The 23,487-nt window shown below is 40.2% G+C and overlaps 1 protein-coding gene across 5 annotated transcripts in view; it reads right to left on the reverse strand.

Annotated features, from left to right (window-relative positions):
• Nucleotides 1–23,487, reverse strand: part of SLC9A9 (solute carrier family 9 member A9) — a 674,266-nt gene that overhangs the window by 200,087 nt on the left and 450,692 nt on the right. For all 5 annotated transcript variants that reach the window (XM_021071131.1, XM_021071130.1, XM_021071133.1 and 2 more), the window contains 2 exons: nt 16,753–16,866; nt 15,093–15,204 (listed from right to left, as the gene is read on the reverse strand). In XM_021071131.1, coding sequence (XP_020926790.1) covers nt 15,093–15,204; nt 16,753–16,866 — 226 coding nt within the window. The remainder of the gene's footprint in view (nt 1–15,092; nt 15,205–16,752; nt 16,867–23,487) is intronic.

Here is a 23,487-nt window from a genome sequence, read left to right on the forward strand (position 1 = left end):
TCAAGATCATGACCATTGCCAACAAATGTGCAGTCTTTAAGGTGGTGAAATCAATGGTGGGGCAAAAGAGGTCTTTGCATACATGGTTTTCTATACTTGAAACATTTTTCTCCTAACCAAATTCTCTCTATCTCTTTTTCCTATAACTTTCACCTAATTTTTACCTAATTCCAACTGATCTTCAGAGCTCAACTGGGCCTCTGATTTCTCTATGAAGCCTCCTCTGAGGTCTGGGGCAGGGTTAGGATAACTTACATTCCTAGTACAAAATATGCTTGGCCTATGACATTATGTTGTAATTGGATGGCTGCTTGTTTATCCGCAACACTTAGAACAATGCCAAGCACATAATAGGTGCTCAATAAATATTTGTTGAGCAAATCAGTGAATGGATGAATGTTCTGATTCTTCATGATTCCAGATAACATATGGAAAAGTGATTGATACCTCTTAGTTTAATGGGATGGTTGAGTAATTGTTTTTGCCTTCTGCCTTTTTACTATTCATTGAGATCCTTAAAATCTTGTACTGAGAGTCAAGGGACCTGGGGTTTGTACTTGGGCCTGCTTCAGCAGGTTGCATGATCATAAGCAGGTTGCCTCATTTGGATCTGTGTTGTCTCATCACGAAATGGAAGTTTCAAGACTAGATTATGGTCTTTAGCTGGAAGTGCACAGCAGAACCAGCTGTGAAACTTGAAGATACATGAGTCGTTCATGCTAGTGTCTGACTCTAGAGATTTGGATTCAGCAGAGAATGAGTTCCCTCATAGCTTAGGCTCCTTTCCTTTCCCTCTGTACCCCTTGGTCCAAGGCCCATCACCTCACACTCAGACTGAGCCTTGAACTGACACTCTGGTCTCTTGGCCTCACAGCCTCCAGCCTCTCCTCCTTTTGGACTACAGATGTCCCTTTGAACAGTTTTCTCAAAATGTGGCTTTATGAGCTTGAGATCTGAGCCATAAGTGGTTTCCCATAGCCAAAAGAAATTCTTCCATCAGAACTTCAGCCCACTTTTCCTGTCTTCCTCCTCTTGTTCACTGAGAACTTGTCATACCAACAAGGTGGCCTTTCTCTCCACAAACAGTTGTTATCTTGCCTCTGTGCCATGAACCTACTGTTAGCCCCTTGTTTTACTTTTTTTCTGTCTTTATTTCAGCCCCATGAACTTTTCTTAGAATATTCCAGTCCACACTGTTCTTTCTTGGAAATCCTATAAAACATATTGCTCAGTTCAGTCATATTATTAAATGATAGCCTAAGATGAATCAGTAGTTTAATGTGATCTGGTCTTTACCCTCAATTCTTAATCTTTTAAAAAGTTGGAATTACATATTTTTATACAGTTTTATATCTCTCATTGTACCTAGAACATGAAATTCAGCAAATTCTTTTGAATTGAATGATTATAGTGGTTTCAGACCATCTAGATAATCATGTATTCATGTACTCATTCCTTCATTCATTCATACTCCAGGGGATAGAAGAAAACAAGAGATAGTCTCTGCCTTACAGAAGATGAGTTTAAAATTTAAAAGGAAAAATGTATATAAGATGCTATGAAAAGAACCAAAGTAGGGTAAGAGGATAGAGAAGATATTTATGTGAAGAGTAGAGGTGTTTAGGGTGGTTAGGAAAGGTACTTTGGTTAGGTGACTTTGAGCATAGACTCTAATAGAATGAGGCAAAGGCTATGCAAATATGTAGAAGAAAGCATTACAGCCTTCTGGAACAGTAGGTGCAAAGGCCCTGAGGCAAGTATGTGCTTGGTGTGTCAAGCAGCAGCAAAGGGACTGGTGTGGCTGGAATGGAATGAATGAAGGATGGGAGGTAGTAGAAGGAGACAATGCCAAAGAGGTAACAGAACCAGATCATATTGGGCCCTTGAACAGTAAGGCTTTTGAATTTTATTTTGAGATGGAAAACTTTAGAAAGATTTTTGCCAAGGTAGTGATATGATCTATTCTATGCTGAAAAGAATCACTATGGCTCTGGATCTCCACGCGGAGGTAAGGTCGGTGAGGGGGCTGCTGCATTAATCCAGACAAGAAGTGGGAGTGGATCAGAACATATGGTAGCACAGGAAGTGCTAGAACAATGCCAAAGGTCAATGATATTTGCTGATGGTTTGGGCAACAGGTATGAAAAGAAGAAAGAATTCCAAGAACTTATGGCCTGAGCTCTTGGAAGAATTATGGAAAAGCATGTTTGGAAGAGCATGTTTGGGTGTATGGGGGAGATCAAGGGTTATGTCTTGACAGTGTGAAATCCAAAATGCCTATTAGTCATACAAGTGGAGAGGTTGAGTGAGTGGCTGGATCTAAGAGTCTGGAGTTCAGGGGAGAGGTTAGAGGCTTTTTACTGAAGAGTGCTGGGAGGAAAGTTTGGAGTCTGAGAAGTGTGGAAACATAAAGTATATTTTAAACCAAGTTTGATCTTGCTCCAAGGCCTTCGTATGTGCTGCTCCTCCCACCTCCAGTGCTTCCCCAGGCTGCCCCTGGCTACTCCTCATCATCTCTGTCCTCAGAAAGGCTGCCAGTACTGTGCCACCTAAGTGCCCTCTGCTTTAACCCAGGTCTTTTTTTGCATGTCTTTTATTAACACTTATCATCATCTGAAATTATATGTTTACTTTTTAGCCTTTAAGACCTGTGTCCTTCCACGAGAAAGTGAACTCGGTGACAGCAGGCCCAGAGCTAGAATGGGGTTTCTCATAGAGTAGGCACTCCCTAAGCACTGGATAAATGCATGAGTGAACAGATGAGGAAAGGTCATATTTTGCATTTGAAACACAACTGGAACCCGAAGGAAAATGAGCAGTAGCTGGACAGGAATGCAGAGATGTCCCTGAGAGACTGACCCATTCTTTAAAAGGAATGTCTTTTAGATGAGTTATTTTGCTGCCTTTCTTTCCATTGGGGGTATAACCCACTGCAATCCCTTTTTTCCTTTCACCTCAAGTACTATGAGGGGGTTGATTTCAAAGATTTAACACATTCTTATCATTAATCTGATAAATCAAATCCCAGTTTAGGTCTACAATTGAGTAATGTATTGCTTTTCCTTTTGCTGAAGACCCATGACCTTGCAAAGGGTAACTACTTTCAGCAAAAATGTCAGTCTGATTTCAAAATACATTTTCCAGGATGCTACAACCTTGTTACACAGTCCCATTTTCAGTTCAATGTCGTTTTGTCGCATGGAAGCGAAGCCAACAGATTGTTTCAGTGAAAAACCCTTCTGCATTCAAAAATAAATTGAGTTTTTCTGGAAACTAAGTCTGTGTTAGACAAGCAGAACTTTCTTTCCTTCATCTCTCTTCCTGAACTTGAATCATTTAAACTTAAGGCCACTGAGAAGGAATGCAACATAACTTCAGTATATTTTTGCATACAATGAAGTTGCTTTGGGGACAACTTTGGCAGCCAGGAAGGGTAATTGTAAATGGGATTAGTTCTGTCACAGCTCTGAGTCAACATGCATAGATGCCTCTGGCTTTGGAAGCTTATTTTTTATGTAGGTAAGGTAGATGTGGTAGGAAACTGTGGAGTAATCCTTGCTACCAGCCGAAATCTTCAACAGAGGGTTTCAAGAGAAAGGCTAGCAGAGATCAGAAGAAAGTTGACATGCTGTGAGCAGTACCCAACTTAGGGCCAGGATGTGTTCCAAAGGTCAATTTATAAGTTTTCTCTTTGACCAGTTGTTCTCAGCTTGGGTGATTTTGTTCCCCCAGGGAATATTTGGCAACGTCTGGAGACATTTGTGGTTGTCCACAACTGGAGATAGGAGATGTGACTGTTAATTTAGTGGGTAGAGAGTAGAGATGCTGCTAAAAATCCTATCACAATCCTATCCTGTACAAAATAGCCTCCACAGAAAGGAACTCTCTGTCCCCAAATGTCAGTTGTTGCTGGTTTGAGAAACCCAAGTATAGACACCAGATTGCCTTTTTCCCATAGGAGCAATGCTAAAAATGTTGATAATATTCCTACTGCAGAGGGCTATTTTGGCAAAGATGCCTATCTGTCCACCAGCACCTATTTTGGTTATCCATGGTATGCTGCAGTAACTGCATAAACAGCATTTCCTAGCATCTCTTGCAGCTAGGAATAGCTATATGGTGGGCTTCTCACCAGTGAAATGAGAGCAGAGGTGATGCATGTCATTTCTGGGCCAAGGCTTTTATTTTATTTATTTATTTTTGATTTTTATGGCCATATAGAAGTTTCCAGGTTAAGGGTCAAATTGCTGGCCTACACCACAGACACAGCAACACAGGATCTGCGCTGCATCTGCAACCTACATCACAGCTCATAGCATCACTGGATCCTTCACCCACTGAGCAAGGCCAGGGATCAAACCCTCATACTCCTGGATAGTGGTTGGGTTTGTTACTGCTGAGCCACAACAGGAACTCCATCTGGGCCAAGACTTTTAAGAAGCATTAGTTCCAACCCCAGTCTCTCTTTCTCTTTCAACCAGCCAGTTATAAAGCATGATGAGTCCCTACCGGAGTGCTCCTCAAATTTCAGCTACATCGGAATTACCTGGAGGATCTGTTCAACCTTAGACTACTGGGCTCGATCTCTCCAGAGTGTATGATTCAGTGGGTCTGTGGTGTGGCCTGAGCATTTACATTTTTAACAAATTTCCAGGTGTTGCCCATATTGCTGGTCCAGGCACCACACTTTCAGAACATTTGATTTCGGAGATTATGAGGCCACAAGATGGAAGTAGCCTGGTGATATCTGAATCACCATCTGGAGGAGAGGCATTGTTTCCTCACCCCCCATGTTAATATCCACCCTGGCCTGTGATTTGAACCAGAGATTTACTACTTTGGTTCAGCAACTGAATGTTGGGCGTCTGTGTGTTCTAGCAATTTAGCCATCATACGGCCCTCTTCATCTACCCATCTACATCTCTCTCCCTTACATGACCTGTGGAATCACAGAATATTTTCTTAACAGATGAGGGAATATGGGCTAGGAAGGATGGAGTGGCTAAGTAAATGTTATGGCTGGTTATTCAATCTGTGTTTCATCCCCCTGATTGCATATATAACCTATAACAAAGATAGAAAGATCCTGTTTATCTTAAGAATTTGAATTTTAAGGAAAGATACGAAGAAGAAAATCTTCTTTCCCTTTCCTAGGCAGAAGATCAATCAGAGACAACATTCTGAAATAGCTGTTTTGCCTTTTGCTCCCCCTCCCCAGTTCTTTCTGTGCCTTCCGTCCGGTCTCTCCCTTTCCCTGCATCACTGCCATCATGTTGCCCTCCCCGACCCAGCCCAGGCCACCTTATTCTAAAATGATAGGTTTGTGATTCTCCAGTCAAAACCCCCATTTCCGCATGCAGCCAAAATGAGCTTCCTGCCAGGAAAAAAACAAGTGGAAAGAAGAAATCTGCTGGGGAAGGATAGCATACAATTCTCTTGAAGTGTGTGCTTTTTAAAATAGTTGTTAACAAGCCTGCCTTCATGTTTACTTGTGGAATTTAAAATAGCTCCAGGAAGGTCCAGTGACATTTTTCAGGCACTGAGGGGAGTGGGCGATGAGTGGGAGGGAGGATTCTGCAAAAAGAGGGCAAGACTGTTATTCACAGGCAGGGTATCTGCCCTGGTATCTCGTTCTGCCCCCAAGTGCAACCACAGGTCTCTGAAAATTCCTGGTGCTTTTGAAAGTGGGTTAGTGAGAGGCTGGGTAGTGGGGCTTGGACCTAGCCCTACTCATAGAGGTTTGGTCTGTCTGTAAAGAACTTGGTTGCCCAAACAGCATTTGAGTGTCTCCAATATATCAGAGCAAACGCTGAAAATTCCTAAATGACGTAATGGCCCTATGGAAATTTAGCACAAGGCATTTCTAAATGTAACTGCTTCTTGCTCATTTGCACATGTAACTTACTTGAGTCAATCTTATTGACTTCTTCTGGACTCAATCCATAGAACCTGAGGGCAGAATTACAAGGATTTATGCATGGCACACACAGACTTATTTTTTTGAGCTTGATTTGTGTGTATATTGATAGTTTTCTAAAGTTATGTCTACCTAATGCCAAAAACAAACAAGCAATTAGGAAGCGAATTCAGGCAGAAAACAGGGAAAAATAATGTAGTCCATTTGATTGCCTCAGTTGACAAGTTAGCTTGGCCCAAACTATCAGTCAGATATTTGTGATATCTGTGACACTCTGGACATGCTGAAAAATTGAAATGTGCACAGAAATTTCCTGAACTAAATAAGATTATTTATTTTTCTGTATCTTTCTAAGACCTTATCCTTGAAAACAAGGAGAGGTGACAAGCATTCTGGGTTGTCCCCTTTCATTACTCAGTGTCTCTCAGGGGCTGGTGTACTCTGTTGGCTGCACTCCTTCTCTAAATAGTATGGATGGATTATCTACAACGTCTTGCCACTTTTTCACACTCAATAAATGTCTAAACAGATAGTGACATTTTGCATGTGTCAGCTTGAACCAGAGGGGGCTACAATATATTTTCCTCAGAAAAATCGGTATTTGAGTCACAACATTTCATGTCTTAGTGCCAGGACTAAGTCACTGCTGGAACTAAAACGAGAATATCATTAAGTGTCCTTAAATGAAGTCAAGGGAGGAGCTTGGAGCATAGGGTCTTGCCATCACTAACACTTAGCATTGGCCTTAGACTACATCTTCAGCAGTGGTTTGACCATCAAACCTTCTTTGGAATGAAAACCTTAATCTCTGATAGGAGATTATATGACTCATGTCTCTGTGAGGCACTAACAGCTCTCTCGTCTGTGGTGGTTAAAGAAAGTGATGGGAACTCCCAACTGTTGAATGTTTCCTAAGTGACAGTCCCTGTGCCAGGCATTTTATATACTTTTTTAGTTTGGTTTTCAATATTGCCCATCTAAAGTAAGTACCATTTTATAGCCAAGGGAGCTGAAGTTTGGTGAGGGTTTTAATCACTTAGCACCCCCTGGCTGAGCTGGTTTCAAAGCCTGAGCCCACTGTGTTTCACCAAAACAGTAGCTCTTATTTAGAAGACATTGTGGTGTGCCATATAGCAGAACCTAATATGCTGCTTAAAAATGCAAGAGCTAATAACTTCTATTGTAAATTTATCTTGGAACTAAGTGAAGAATATGCTATTTTGACTTAACAATAGGGGAAAACTATGGGGCTGCCTGCGGTTCAAAGCTAGTTCTTAGATGTTCTGAATTCATCATGATCACATAAACTTTTCTCAGCATTTGAAACTATGAGGACTTAATAGAATCTGCAATTCATATGGGTCTTCTATGCTTGTCTACTTTGTCACAGCAGTGCTGTGAGTGGTTATTCATCATTCGAGATGACTTTTTCTGTGATTGCTTGATACGCTTGTTAGAACATTTTTATGACTCATTTCCCGCATAAACTGGTTCACCTTGTCTCATCTGAAGACCTCAGAAGACCTACGCAGGCTGCCACTTTGCTCACTCGTGGCCCCAGGCCACAGTGCGCAGCACATGAGAGAGGTAAGGACTTGGTAGAACTTCACCTCCTCAAATGGAGAAAAAGTCCTCAGCCTGTGGCCCATTAGCTGGTTAGTGGTCTTGTACTGGAAAGGAAGAAATAGAGGCCTAAGTAATTGCACAAGATATGCCCAGAGCCAGAAGGAGACATAGCACAGAAGGGGAAAGAACACTAGTTTTTAGGAGATGGGGCTGCGAAGAGGTAGGCTTGGCAAGCAATGCTTGACAGCCACCATGATGGTGTCATCCAGACTGTCTGTCTCTGGAAGGATGAACAAAGGAGAGAGGAGAGAAAGAGTCCTGCTGCTTAAAGGACTCAGACTCTCAGACAACTCCTGCATATACACTTAAGGAAATATTTTTCCTAAATTGAAGTTAGATTTACCCTGGTACACAATCCAAATCACTTGGCTCGTATAAAAGTCCCAGAATTTTTAATGAGATCTTTGTTTTTTAATTGGAACTCAAAACAACCCCCCAATACAAAGCAAACAAAGATTTGAAAACTATTCTACATCTGAATGCTACTTTTGAGGAAGTGTTAACAACGTTTACTGTTATGAACACTCAGGGAAGGGTTTTTTATCTAGAAGTGAATAGGTGAAAAATATTTTCTTTCATTTTAAAAATAGGGAATTCCCTTGTGGTTCAGTGGGTTAAGGATTTAGCTTTGTCACTACAGAGGTTGGGTTGCTGCTGTGATGTGGGTTCCATCCCTGGCTCAGAAACTTTCATATGCCACAGGTGAGGCTAAGGAAAAACAAAACAAAACAAAATTAAAACAAAAGGTTTTGTTGATCTCTTTCCTTAAATTTATTGTTGCTTAGCTCTTGCTTGTGGAACTGGGCTAACCTGGTCTGAGAGCTGCCTTTGGGGCCAATTCTGGAATTGGGAAGTTCCCAGGCAGGGCTGATAGAACAGGAATGGATAGTCCTAAAGTGGCATTTTAGTGAAATGTACAATTTTAGTTGAGTAGACGTTGTTGTAAGTTTTCATTCATTTGCTTGTTAATCCATCAATTATTTGTGGAAGGCTACTCAGGTTCAAGTCGTGGGCTGGGTGCAGAGTGAACCAAATAGATAAGCATTTGGCTTTACAAATCTCCCTATTTAGAGGGGTGTACACGCAGGCAAATTAAAAATCACAGTAGAACGTGATGGGTACTAGGAGAGGAGAAGTGTTGGGTGTAATGGAAATGGAGGAGAGGGACATTAACCCAGACTTGAGGATTTACAAGGTTTCCTACAGAAAGTGACATCTAAGCTGAGTTTCAAAGGATGAAAGCAATTAGCTGAGTAAAAGAGTGAAGGTGGGTTGTTGTGGAAAGTGGTCCGGGCATTCGGAGAACCTAAGTGAACCAGGGAAAGACCTCTGCATGCTTAGGAATTGGAAGAAGTTCAGTAACTGGGTAAACATTGCTGTGTTGATCAGATGGGCAAATGGGAGAACGAGAAGCAAGATTAGCATCTGGGAGGGTCTAAAGCAAAACAGAATAAGGTGGGAGGAAGGCATAGAAGTGAGAGGTTCAGAGCAGAAACCATGAATTGTGATTAAGTTCTGGGAGGTGCTTCTCAAACTTACATATGTGCAAGAATTGCCCCGGGGGGTTCTCATTAGAAGGCAGATTTAAATTCAGTATTTCTTTTTTTTTTTTTTTTTTTTTTTTTTTTGTCTTTTTAGGGCCATACCCGTGGCATATGGAGGTTCCCAGGCCAGGGGTCCCATCCAAGCTGTAGCCACCGGCCTATACCAGGGCCACAGCAACGTGGGATCCGAGCTTCGTCTGCAACCCACACCACTGCTCAAGGCAATGCTGGGTTCTTAACCCACCGAGCAAGGCCAGGGATCGAACCCTCATCCTCATGGAAGCTAGTTGGGTTTGTCAACTGCTGAGCCACGATGGAAACTCCGAATTCAGTATTTCTAAGTGACCTCAAAGCTACTGGTTGGGGGACCACACTCCTGGGTTTGAAAGATCAAGAAAGCATGGAAATGTCCCTTTTACATGGTGGCTGTTAGTTGTGGGACAGTCCTAGTGGCTTAATAAGCCCCATTAATGTGAGTGGTCGTACATACAGATTCCTGTTCCTAGGCATTGCTGAAACAATAACCCTTGCTCTGCACTTTGTCTTTTTTTTTTTTTTTTTTTGTCTTTTCTAGGGCCACTCCCGCAGCATGTGGAGGTTCCCAGGCTAGGGGTCTAATCGGAGCTGTAGCTGCCAGCCTATGCCAGAGCCACAGCAATGAGAGATCTGAACTGTGTCTGTGACCTACACCACAGCTCATGGCAATGCCGGATCCTTAACCCACTGAGCAAGGCCAGGGATCAAACCTGCAACCTCATGGTTCCTAGTCAGATTCGTTAACCACTGTGCTATGACGGGAACTCCTCTCCAATTTCATAAATTCCACTTATGTTTCCTTCCTGGCTGTAACTGATATATCAACTGGGGAAGGCTGCTTTTTTGGTCTTCCAAAAAGTCTTAGAGTCTTAGACTGGCTCAGACCACAGCCTGATTGGTGGCTCACCAAAAAAAATACACCAAGAAAGGTGGTCTCCTATACACTGACAGTAGTTCCTAAGCTGTCCTTCTGTAGAACAGCGGGGTTCTACACAGAGCATAGTGTTTCCTCAAATTTGAGTAGTAATGGCAGCCTATTTACCATTACGAGGGAAAAAGAATGCTAATAGGAAATTTTTCTTAATTTCAAGTTGTTCTTCCATGCCTTTCTCTTAGTTCTTTGGTGCCAGCGGCTATCTGAGCTCTAATGACTGCTGGGGATAACCAAATGAGCAGAAACAACATTAGCAGCAAAGCCTGGCCATGCTTGGTGCTGCTGTCTTTATGGCTATCTAAGCTTATGGATGAGGTTTTCTATTATATCCATACACTGAGGTCATATTTCCCTGGTTAAAATTCTTCCTGGTTTACGTGATAGGACACATTGGGGTTGCTATGTCTCTTCAAAGTACAACGGAAATGGACAAATTAGAGAAACATGTCCTCTGACACACCCTGGGCTCTGTCAACCCACCCGGGTGCTCCCAGGCCTTCCTTCTGTCCAGATCAGCACTCAGCTCTGCATGGAGCCTCTGCAGCCCAGTAGGCTACAGCCCCTGGTCACAGTGGTTTCAGGAAGGCTGCCAGGGCTCAATTGGGCTTGGTATTTCCCCTCCTTCCAACAACTCCCGGCTCTTATTTAGTTTTAAATTAAATAAAAATTGCAGCACATGGATTTGAATTAAAACAAGAGGCCCGATCTTTGTAATATGCACCACATCAATAGGAAAGCTAATTTGTGCAAAGCACATCTCCTCCTTTAATTTAAACCACAGAGCACTGCCTCTTCGGTTTCAAGGCAACTGAGAGCAGGGCGGGGCGGCTTACTCCGGGCATTAACTAAGGCTGCACTGAGAGGGACAGGAACAGTTTCAGGGGAGCTTAGCCTTCCTCTTAAGCCCTTTGTGCTGGGTGTCACAGGATACAGCAGAGCAGCTACGAACTCCTGGCCTTGAATTTAAAGAAGGTCTTAAAATGTCTCAGGGTAAACTTCCCCAATTGGCTCTTAGCTGCAACCTAGCTACCAAAAACAGAAGTTGCATTATTAAAAGCGTCTCAAGACAGAGAAGGCAGAGAGACCACGACACTCCTGACCTTGAGACCATTCCTCATTTTCAGATTCTAAGGCTGCGTGTGTGTATGGATTACTAGTCTATACAAAACAAATCAGCTAGGGTCTGTGCTAGGTGAGAAATTCAATCTGGGTCCTGACAGTCACTTCACTCAGTTTAACTGGCTCTAGGGGCCAAAAGGGGGAGGGGGGAAGGGCAGTGGGTGGTAGAGGTGGCTGAACAATGTGAGCTTTACTCAAAAACACTGCTGAACCCCAGCCATGTCCTCAGCTCCACGCCTTGCTTCAGTGCTCACTGCGGGTTGTGTGCTCTCACCACCAGGAGATAAGTAACGAGCAGCTGGGTCCCTCTGCAAATTATCACCTCCAGGGGCGTCTAGATTTGGAGGCAGGTCTGATTCAGGTTTGGCGAGGCCTACAACTTATACATTTTGGGACCCTCCTTAAGAAAAATGACACAGAACCATCTTTTACAAATTTTATGTACCATCAGGACACACTGCTAGGGCCCATCCCAGGGTCTCGGAAAAGGACATGAGGGAGCTTGACACAGAAGCTTCTTTAACTTTACAAGTGAATCTACTTCTGCTTGGAAAGCACCAACAGCTCTTCCCTGCCCAGGGCCAAAAAGGCATGAACAGGATGAGGGTGAAATGATGGAAAAGGCTTTGCCAAATAGTAGGTATAATTGACTAAGACAGAAATTCTGGTTCTTATTTGATTGGCCTTTGAACTATCCTGTGGTGTAGGGTGTCAGTGAACCAAGCTTGGCCCAAAACCAAGCTCTCTTTCTCAGGCTGCAAGCCACCTTAAGGGCAGAGTTCTCATCTTTGTCTTGGTTCACCCAAGTACCTACCCAAGAGAGCCTGGCAGGGACTGTCTGCTGAATGAGTAGCTGGGTGACTGACTGAGTGACTGTGGAAATAAATTCACACTCCCATTTCTAACTGAGGGTCGTTGTTGTTTACCTTCTCCAAAGGGCTCTATGAAAAATGTTTTGAGCTATGTAAAGAAAGGCTCCATCTAAATTTATTAGAGAGGCATAGACAACTAGATTCCACTAAAAAGCTTCTAGAGTCATCCTTCTTGACCCAGACCACTCCAGGCATAATTAAGAACATTACACTGTATTTTAATGCAAATATTCTTTAAGGGGGTTGGCTATTTCTTCTGATTTCAGCAGCTGTTGTGCCCACACACCCACAAAAGGCTAGACAGTGTGTTACTTGATCTGCCTTTTCACCTCCTCCTCTGGCTTATGTTACCTTAAGTTGACCTTTTAAATTCTTCATTTCCTGGCAAAGGCATTCAAAACCTTAGGTCCTGAGTGAGGTATGCATATCAGAATTCATGCAGAAAATCAAAGCCTAATCTGGAGCATTCTCTTTTGAAAAAAAAAAAAATACTGCCCTGCACATGGTGAGCTCCCCTGACTTTTCCTGCACACTGATGGGGGTCAGTGGGTGCAGCCTATGGCTGGGAGGGTGTCCCCACATGTGCAGTTTACTGGGAACTGGATTGGGGTCAGGATTGCATGAGGGCCATGTCAAATATTCAGAAGTTGGCCCAGGCCAGGAAGGGCACGGTTTTGATTTAACTTTTGTTCTTATGACCTTGAGAGTAAGTCTGAAGTCATGTTATACAGATGAGAAAGATCTAAATTCAAAGTCAAGAGACCTGGGTTCAAGTGTCACTTTCATCTCTAATTGGTTGTCAGGTTGTGAGCAAGATGCTCAAACTCCCCATCTTTCTCTCTCTCTTTCTTTTCTTTGATCTGCAGAAAGAGACCTGCCCTGGCTATGAATTTCAAAACGTTGCCCACAAAAGGCCTAGAAAGGTATAAAGCAACTTTTGAGTTGAACATCTATGGTTTCTACATAACCATGTAACACGGAAATCTCCTCATTTTAAGGCTAGGAAGATAGAGTTTTAGCAGAACATTCAATGTTCTTAAAGATAGGAACAAGCAGATGGGTATTCCCCTGAATTAAGCTAATAATGTCAATCCCAATAATGCGATGGGGTTATTGTTTTCCTTCTAGAGGGTGAAGATGCTTTAGAATAGGGCCAGATAGTATTAGGTTTTATGTTTCACACAGTTTCTACTGCAACATTCAATTCTGCCCTTGTAGCATAAAAGCAACCTCAGACAATATGTACACAGAGGGGTATAGCTGTATTCCAACTTTATCTACAAAATTCCTGTGGACTAAATTTGGTTCAAAGGCCATAGTCTGCTGACTCCCTGCTTTAGAATATTATAAAGGTATCACTAAATTTTGGGCTTCCTCATGTCTGCTTATATACACCACACTGCTTGCCTCAGTTTTTAATGCAGCTCTAATATCTGACAGCTAAGCAAGCATAGAAGGTGCCAAATCCAGAAAACCATCAAGCCATGAGGTTATTCGGGCAGACACTTCGCTATCCCAACATGGCTATCTAAAACCTTTCATTTTTCTTAAGATTTTCTTTGTAAAATAAATCATTGTTTAAAATATAATACCTAAGTTTTAAAAATAAACCACCACTCTTCAGAGTAAAGCTAACGACATTTTGATGGGAAAGTGCTTCCCAACTCCTAGAAATGCTTTGCAAAAATGCAACTTCCTATTTATATGATCCAATTGGCCTTGTGCTTCCCCATAATAGGAGTCAACTTTTACCAAAGTTCATCAGTGCCCTAAGTCAAAGATTGATATCAGTAAAATTTACCTTCTGTATGACTCTCTCAGAAATGTGGGGAAGCACTGACAGAGGCCTGTAGAAAGGCAGTTTTTAACTCTGGATCTCCACTGGCCTGTACTTGATTAAATGACTCATTCTCAATCTGGGAGCTGCCACCCTTTACTGTGTGGAACAGGCTAGGAGAGAAGAGAAGGTGAAACAAACCTTTTTATTCCTCATACTACCTATAAAAGTGTGGATTTGGGGCACTTAGTTGGGTTCGAGGTGAAGTCTCCCAGTCTTGGGTTCAAGAATGATTTTATCCTTTCTTAACATCTTTGAGACCCTGAACCTTAGTTTTCCATCTACAAGATGGGTTAATACCTGCTCCATAGGATTGATGTATATAGTGAGTGACAAACAGCAAACATTCAATAAATGACAGTTTCTCTTGCTTTTTTCTATATTCCTCTGTATACTCCAAATTTTGTTTGCTCTATTCTAAGCAGTTTTGTTTGTTTTACTCTCGTGTATCTTCCAAAGAACTGCCTCTGAGGAAAATATATGTGAACAGATACATAGAAGGCATGTAAGGGGAAAGGTCCCCAAATAGGGAAAAACAGACGGTAGGAAAATTAATTGAACAGAAAGAAACACAATCGGCAGAGTAGTTCAGGATCAGCAAATTCCTTCTGTTTATCTTTGGGAAGGAGCCTTAAGGTATGGTTTGAGAGCAGAGACCTTGTCTGTTTTATCCACCTGTGCCTAGAACGGCTCTCGGCATTTGGTGATCATGTAACTAATACTTGTTTTCTCAATTAATAACTGAGCAAGTTACATATGATTTGTTTTTGTATTAACCATAAGAGACTCCTAGAGCTTTGCATAGGGAAGGAGTGGGAGTTCTGAGGAGGAGCCTTAACATTGGACAAAAACGGCATCATTTACACACTCTTTACCTTCAATTTGTGAAATCATGATGCAAATTCCTCCAAAATGAAAACTGATCTGAAATAGGTCAGGGGGAAGTCCAATGCCTCTTCTAGGCCAGTTTCTGGCAGCTACTGAACCTTGAGGCTATCCCAACAAGATTCTCTTTAGTTTCACTTTTCTTCTGAAAACAAAAATCCTACTGTTGCTCAGAACTTATTGCTATCAGCATGGTAGTATGTACAACAGGGTAAAGAGAAGTTATGTTTCCCCAGAAGGTCTCTAAGAATCCTCATGGTTTTCTAAGTACTGGGAAAGTATGAGAGCAGAGTTGCACTAACACACAATATAGTTCACATACCTGAAAACATCATCATGTGCTGAAAGTTCCAGGGGATCTTTTGCTTCCGGCCCAGATTCAGGAGGAAGGAGAGGGGATATATATTGCAGGCTCTAGCTACAAAAATTGCTATCTGAAGATGAGCACGGGGAAACATTGAGGAAAATATTGCCGCAGTAAGGGTGAGAGTCCTTGAGCTTTTAATATTACGTCCTTAAGCTTCTCTATGTTATGACCCAGAAAACAGGGGTAAACATATCAATCCATGTATGTCCAACTTGCTTCCAAAATTCATCTTTCAATGTCAATTCTTTTCCAGAAATAATAGAGAACTCCATCTTCTTTGAACATATTCTTGGGTTAAAATTGTTAACCCAATGCCATTTCAATCACTGTAAATTTTCTCATTACATTTATGTTGCTGATAACCGACTCTACGCTCAATTCTGCTGCAAAATGTGAGACAGAGACCATTTGGAGGCTGTGGCATTATCCTCTCAAGCAGCACTTTAGAAAGGATAAATGTGCTTCAGCTCACGATTATCATCTTACTTTCCATCAGTTTATACTCCCTAAATCTAGCAAGCTTCACTTATTTTTTTCTTTGAGTAGATTTAATTTGGAGAGGAATTGCCTGTCTAAATGTATAATACAACTGCTGCTTTAAGAGGCGTTTCATGAAAATCCAGGCTTTACAGGTTAAAATCTGTAAAAATATTGGTGGTAGTCACCTCTCCCTTTCTGTCTTTTCGGACACCTTCCCTGATAGTCTGTCTAGTCTAGTTTGTCCTCAAACGGGATGGAGTTATTTGGGAAGAGGGAATTTCCTTCTAAGACCCAGGTTTTGGTTGGAATTTGAAAATTCACTTGACTGCTCAGTGAAAAGAGAACAAGAGGCAGATGTAGGCGTTTAGTTGGGCCAGCGCCTCCAGAGAGGAGTCGGATCTCCTGGCTGTTAGGATCATCTGCCTGTGACCAGAGGGGGCATCTGGGAAGAAGGACAACAGCTGCTGTCTGTCCCTGGGGACATGCTGAGTAGCTCGGTATTCTTTCTGATAGACATTCATTCCCATTGGGAATGCTTACTAAGCTCTCTGCATTTAAAGTGAGGTGTAGATTGTACCTGCCTTTTTACTTATAAGAAAGGGGCTCTCTTATTAAAATTAACTTACAAGAGCACAATGCTGAAGATATTGAAAGCACATCCATCATGTTAATTTCACTTGCTCTTTATTCTGTTCATTCTTTTTTCAGAGTCCTTGCTGGAAAAAAATTTTACCATCTTGTAATGAAAATATTTCCAAAGTTCTAAATCCTAAACTGGCTGATATACTCTAATGAAGATTTAATGTATTTCTCTACAAAAAAAAGACTGACAAAAATTTTTTGTAAATGATTCATAATTTTAGTTAAACATATTTTGAATATTCAAAAGCTGTCATTCTCTTTTAGTTTTCCCCCTTTATTTCCCTCATGATTTTCTGAACTTCTTATCCTGAACCATAAGCATTTCATAAAGATTGCAATTTCTTAGGATGCTTTTTCTCCCCTAACTAGAATTACATATCTGCCTTGAATTTGAGCTTTGCAGTAAATCTGAAGAAAGTAACTATTTAACAGAATAATCACTAAAGTTTGTTCTCTTCTTTCATCACCCCGTGCTCTGTATTTCAAAGGATACAAAGGCTCCAAGTATGAAAAGAGCATTAAAGATATGATTCTGGAACGTGAACAGCGCCAGACCCATGTAACAGAAGATGACGTTCTCAGCCAAGAAGTTCATAAATTCAAACAACTGAAAACAAAACAGAAAACAAAACACATTAACTATGATTCAGCTTTGAGTCCACTTAATTTCTTGAGACTGTATTTGGTGACTGGGTGATCTTCCTGCATCTGGAAAGGCCATCCTTTGGCCTTGGGCTCAACCTCTGGGGGGGCGCGTGGGCCCCTGCCTATCCTGCTGGGCCAGCAAACTCTACCCTGGCTCTCTACCCAGTGACAGATGCCACAGCCGTGTCAACATCCCAGCCTCCCTTCCAGCTGCAAAGCTGCCAGAGATACTCCGGGGTGATATTAACAAGCATGATCCTCCATGGAGCAATTCCTATTAGGATGACAGAATATTCCCAGTTTCAGAATCTGAAACCATGTGGTTTTCTTAACATGTTCTGTAGTGAACAATGCAAAAATTGTTTAGTCCTTCTGTGCTGCACATCATCCAATAGGTGCATTTGAGTTCCCAGACCTTGAAAAACTAAATTAAAAAAAAAAAAAAGTCTAAGCTAAATTACCTTCCTCAGGCAGGCAGGAGAAACAAACTTGGAAAACTTAGAAACTTGTAGGATGAATGTCTATTCTATTTCAACATTAGAATGATCAGTATACTTCAAAGTTCAGACAATGAGACTCATTAAATTGACTGATGTAGGTATATCCATTAAATGTCTACAATTTCTAGCTGGTAAAAAGAAAATGATTAATCCCAAAGATCAGTTTATTCAGCAAGAACACAATAGATACATCAAATTCAGTGAGAGGAATAGAATAATAACATGTTAGGCTGAAGGATGCTCCCAAGAGTTATTCTTAGACTGTTAACTAAACAATTTAAGTTGAACATGAAAAACGTTCTCCAACTTCCAGATTAGAAGTGAAAGGGAAATGTGTCCAGGGGCCACAGCAGACAGATTTGGAAGAGACTTTAGTTTATGTTCCAGACTTTTTATTTGGAAGTTTCTGAAACTTCATTCCCAGACCTACATAAATCACCGTGTTAGGTAAACGTCTCTGCAGGCATTTCTCTTGACTTTTTAAGGACTCATTATTTCTTCATGTAATGTATTTACAGCCCCACAAATAATGCCCAATACCTGTTCCACTGACAGTTGACAGAAAGAAAAGCAGAAGCTTGTCAGACACCTTATTTAAAACCAGTAATAGAAAGAAAGGATTAAAAAGCCACAGCTCCTTTGGTATAGGATGGTCTTTCTGCAGGGGGAGAGATCATCAATTATCCTGAGCACTCACTTTACATTCTAGGCCAGCTCATCTAAACAAACACTGCTGCCCAAGTAACCACAGACTATTTGAAACATGGGGGAAATATAGGAGATGGGGGACACTCTTCTACCTCATTGTATCTTCATTTTTTCAAAAAGTGAGATCTGGCCTTAATCTGCCATAGCAGGTTGGGCTGCCATAACTAAATACAATGAACTTGATTACTTGAACAACAGAATTTATTTCTCATGGTTCTGGAGGTTGGGAAGCCCAAGATCCAGGTGCTCGCTGGTTCGGTTCTGGTGAGGACCCTCTTCTGGTTTCAAACAGAAGCCTACTTGCTGTAACCTCACATGGCAGAAAGAAAGAGAGAACCTCTCTTCTGTCTCTTCTTCTGAAGGCACTAATCCCATTCAGGGGTGCTCCACACTCATGACCTAATTATCTCCCAAAGATCCCACCTCCAAATGCCTTCACATTGGGAATTAGGACTTCAACAAATAAATTTGTGGGGTGGAGACAGCTGTGGAGAGACATTCAGTTCAGAGCAGCTACCTGGTTTTTGATTATTAATAATCACATGTCAAGGTTAAATTGATAGCGTGCCTCCTCTGGTCCCCATCCCAAATGCATTCTACTCTAGAAGGAACTTTTTGCTGACTAGGATCCTTTCCACATTTTCTTAGTAGCTCACACCCCAATTTGTCTCTGGAGTCCACCTCTTTCCTTACATTCAGCCCAGCTTGTTTGGTTCAGATATGCATGTGATGAATTCAGCAATGAATTCATGAATTCATGAGCTGGAGTTAGGACTTCTGATAGAGAGATATTAAAAACGAATGTAAGTTAAAGAAACAAAGGATACAATTGTATGTCTGAAACCAGATTAATATATACATTTACACATAACTTTCACTTCACTTTAGGGACACTTGACATTTGTATTATTATTATTTTTTACCATGAATATGCTACATTCACTGTTTAAAAAACTAAATTAAATTAAAACAAAAATTTTAAAGTAGAATAAAGTATATTACAAATGTTTTCTTCCTTTAACCTTGCTCAAGAAGCAACTCTTCATTTTATTTTCAGGATATTATCAAGCATTCTTATGTATTTCTAACATTTTCTTATTTTCTTTAAAAATCGTTCTTGAGTGCAGAAAAATACAAACAACAACAAGAAAGCACTTATCTTTTTGTAGAACATCTTTTTCAATGATTTCTTTATTCATAGATCCACAGATTATATAGAACACATGCATAATGTTACATAAATCTGACCGCGTTTTTTTTTTTTGTCTTTTTACTATTTCTTTGGCCGCTCCCGCAGCATATGGAGGTTCCCAGGCTAGGGGTCGAATCGGAGCTGTAGCCACCGGCCTACGCCAGAGCCACAGCAACACAGGATCCGAGCCGCGTCTGCAACCTACACCACAGCTCACAGCAACGCCGGATCGTTAACCCACTGAGCAAGGGCAGGGATCGAACCCGCAACCTCATGGTTCCTAGTCGGATTCGTTAACCATTGCTCCACAACGGGAACTCCTGACTGCATTTTTTAACAACTTACTTTAATTAATTCAATAATATTTCATAAGCCTCTTTCCATGGCAATAAATTTGAATCTACTAAATAATTTTTAATGGCAGCAAAATGTCCCTTTGTATCTTCATACCAAATTTTATTTCACCATGCTCATTATCCATGATTAGACATTTGGTTGTTTCAGATTTTTTCCTTAGAAACAACACTGCATTGAGGATCTTTATACAAATACCTCTCCCCGGCTGAGTGATTACTCCTTAGGTGAAATTCCTAGATGTGGGCTACTTCTGTCAAAGGATATACATTAACATTTCTTTTTCCACATACTACCAGTTTGCCCTTTAGGAAGACTGTATCCTTTTATATCTCTAATAATGGTGTAGAGGGTGTTGTTTTCCTCATACTCTTGCCAAAATTAATTTTTATCAATTTAAAAAATCTTGACAATCTCATAGACTCTTTTATTTTAAATTGTAGATGGTTGTTATCATTTAAAAAAAAATTCACTTCATAGCGAGGCAGCAGCACTGATTAGCAGTCTTTCGTCTATTTATATCATGTAACAACATTCCTCTGAATGAATAGGCTTCATAATAACTTCCTTCTTGGGGCACTTAATGAAAATGTGTGGGCAAATTCAACTTTGTGTTTAACATGCAAAAATCTCCTAAAGAAAAGTTTCAGAAGGAGAATCTACAGTAAGGCCAAGTTGACAGAAGCAACCAATTTGGCCTGAGTCTGGCATGGAGTTGTCAATTACTGAGGGAATAGACTTATTGGTCAATTTTGGAAAAAGGAAAAGAGAACAAACTCCACCCCCAAATTAATAACAACAACAACAACAACAACAACAAATGCCAAACTAGCAGATTCAGTATTCAATATGAATAACCTCAAATCTACCTTCTTCCCACTCAGGGTCACTGAAAAATAACTTGATTCAATGTTTTACTTATCCAGTACAATAAACGGCATTTGCTTTATTTCCATTAATTCACAGTTTGTAAGCTTTTGGAGGGGACCCAGGTTAAAAGTAATATTTGCTTAGCAAAGCTTTTCTTCAGGAAAAAATAGCAAGTTAATAGTGCAAACAAGACTAGGGAAATATTTAAACTGCATTAAGAGGACAATCTGTGTTTAAGAATTCTGAAAGTTCATGCTAACCACTCACATGTTAATTAAACAACTAAATCTGGTCAGCAAACCATGTTCTCTAAAAACATATGTTTTCTGGTCAGTGTTACTGTACTTATTGGAAAGAAAAAAGGCACATCTATTTTATAAAATATGTTTATTACTAATTTTGATTGACTTTTTCTCCTATTAGTAAAATAATGAAACTACCATATTACTATGGTTCATGCACAGATATATTACAGCAGTTCACCCTGCCTTGCTTAACTAACACTAATTAAATTCACATGAATTCCTCAATATGGCTTTCATTTGGCTTAGTAAAGTTCAACACAACCCACAGACTTTCATCTACTTGTCCAAGTAATGCACTGAAATTCATTTTAACTGGGATGTTAACACACAAAACTGTAATAAAGTAAAAGGAAGAACTAAATATATTCTTTATTTTCTCCATGATTTTGTCCTGGGATGATGATGATGATGATGATTGTTTATAAAATGTGCCTTTATTTCTAACAGGGAGCCTGTTTTAGAGACTATCTCAGATTTCATTTTTTATACATTATTGGGTATATCTGTAACTACTTTTATTCCTCTGTTGGGGAATTTGCAATTAAACATTGTAATATATTCTATTCAAATGATAAAGTTTTGCTCCTGAGATTCCAATATTTGCTTAGTCCCAAGTCCTGAGGAAATCTGTTCAAGGCGAACCCAGTACCTCCTAGGGGCTTTAGAGGTAGCACAGGAGATGAACTGTGCTGAAGACCTGTGATCTTTACCACTAGGAAGGACACCAGAGATCTGAAGTCTTCATTGCTAGTCAAAGTCATGGTTCCCAGAGTGAAGCCTCTCCTTACAAAGCTGGAGATTTACAGTTACAAATAAACACAAGCGCAATCCTTTGAGATCCTTTTCTAGATTTAAGACATAGCGATAATATTAGTATTACTACTTCTAAAATACTAATAATGCTAATGGGACTCATTTTTTTTTAAGACGTATGTTAAGGCTTTTGCTTGCTTTAAAAATGTTTAACAATTCACATTATTATGACGACAGAACTCATAAATTGATATTATTTCTATTTTACAGCTGGGGAAACTGCGCTCAATGATTGCTCTCATTTGCCCATGTAAAACACAAAAAAGGGAAGAACTGGGTTGTTGTGAATTTTGTTCAAGGCCCATACCACTTCTGCCAGACTTGGCTGCCTCTCTGTTCGACACAATTCAGGTTCAGGGATAGCAAGATATTTGTTAATAATAGTATTGGTGAATATTTGTAACACATTAGTGTCTACAAAGCATAGTTTCATATGTATATACATCTTGTTTGACCATCAGAGCAACACTTGGTTGATAGGGAAGATACCTGTGACTCTGACCACATTTTTTTTTTTAAGTAAAGAAACACAAAGGATAAATTTCTTTGTACCCAATAATGGCGGCGGGGGGGTGGTGACTTGAGGTGGGGGATACTTATCCTCTCCCAATGCCTATTACCATTCACTCACCCAGGACAATCCTTCCCACCTTCTTCCTCCTTTCAAAAAACAAAAAGTAAAAACAAAGCTCTAGCTGTGTATTTGTAACTTCAAGACAAATCTCCTTCCCAACCACCACCTTCCAACCTGTTTTGCCCTTGGAGAAATTCTGGACTTTGTTTCCCATGTTACCATAATAATGATTGTATATAGTTTTATATATATATATATATATATATATGTGTGTGTGTATATATGTGTGTTTATATATGTATATATGTGTGTATATATGTGTATATATATATAAACTGCACTCAATATTTTATATATATATATAAAATCTATCTTCCTATCTATCATCTATTATTTATCTGCCTATCTATTTATCATCTATTATCTGTCTATCTATCTATCATCTATCTACCAAAATAAGACAAACCATGCAATGTCTCTGCCCCACTTGCAGGAGGTGGCCACCAAACCCTAGATCAGATTCTTCAAGATTAAGACCATGCAGCCCCTGAGTAAAGGATGTATATACCACTTCTGTGTTTAGAGACTGTCCTTCATCATATATTTCTTTGTCTGAGAATTCTTGGGTTCTCTATGCATTCCTGGCTGCTTGCCCTCTTCCATCCACTGTATTTTTCATTGTTTTCTTTTAAACTTAATTTGACTTTTTAAAAACATGAGAATATCAAAAGCACAGCCTATAAAAACACAAAACACATTTTAGGAAGATGAATAGGCATCATTAAGTAAGTAAAGATAATATAGGAAATAAATGTAGTTACAGCTATAAGGAATTGTTTCATTAAACTGAATAAATAGTGTAGCCAGATTTTCTTGAAATCCTTGAGCTTATAACTTAAGGGGAAGGTTATTTTCTGTGAATTTACTAAATTACTTTAGCCAGTAAACACTGATAATAGTGTTCTTATTTCTGGAAGCTTTCGACTTTTGATTCTTCCTTTTTGTGGGGCTATTAGGGTAAAAGTTGGTGCAGAGTTTTAAGGTTGCATTTAAGTTAATATCCTATTAGGTTAAAAATAGCTTCTCAAGTCTGTAACTTCAAAGTGCTTTATTATCATGATATTGATCAGAAATACTGGTTCCCCAAATAAGACTGCCTTAGAGATGTTTTGGTGAATTTAAACATACACTCATATACAGTCATACCCAACAATATAGAAACACAAGTTTCAAAGCTAGAGCGTATATGTAGTCCAGATGCCTAGCC

The sequence above is a fragment of the Sus scrofa genome, chromosome 13 (assembly GCF_000003025.6).
Source record: "Sus scrofa isolate TJ Tabasco breed Duroc chromosome 13, Sscrofa11.1, whole genome shotgun sequence".
In the NCBI taxonomy this organism is placed as follows: Eukaryota; Metazoa; Chordata; class Mammalia; order Artiodactyla; family Suidae; genus Sus; species Sus scrofa.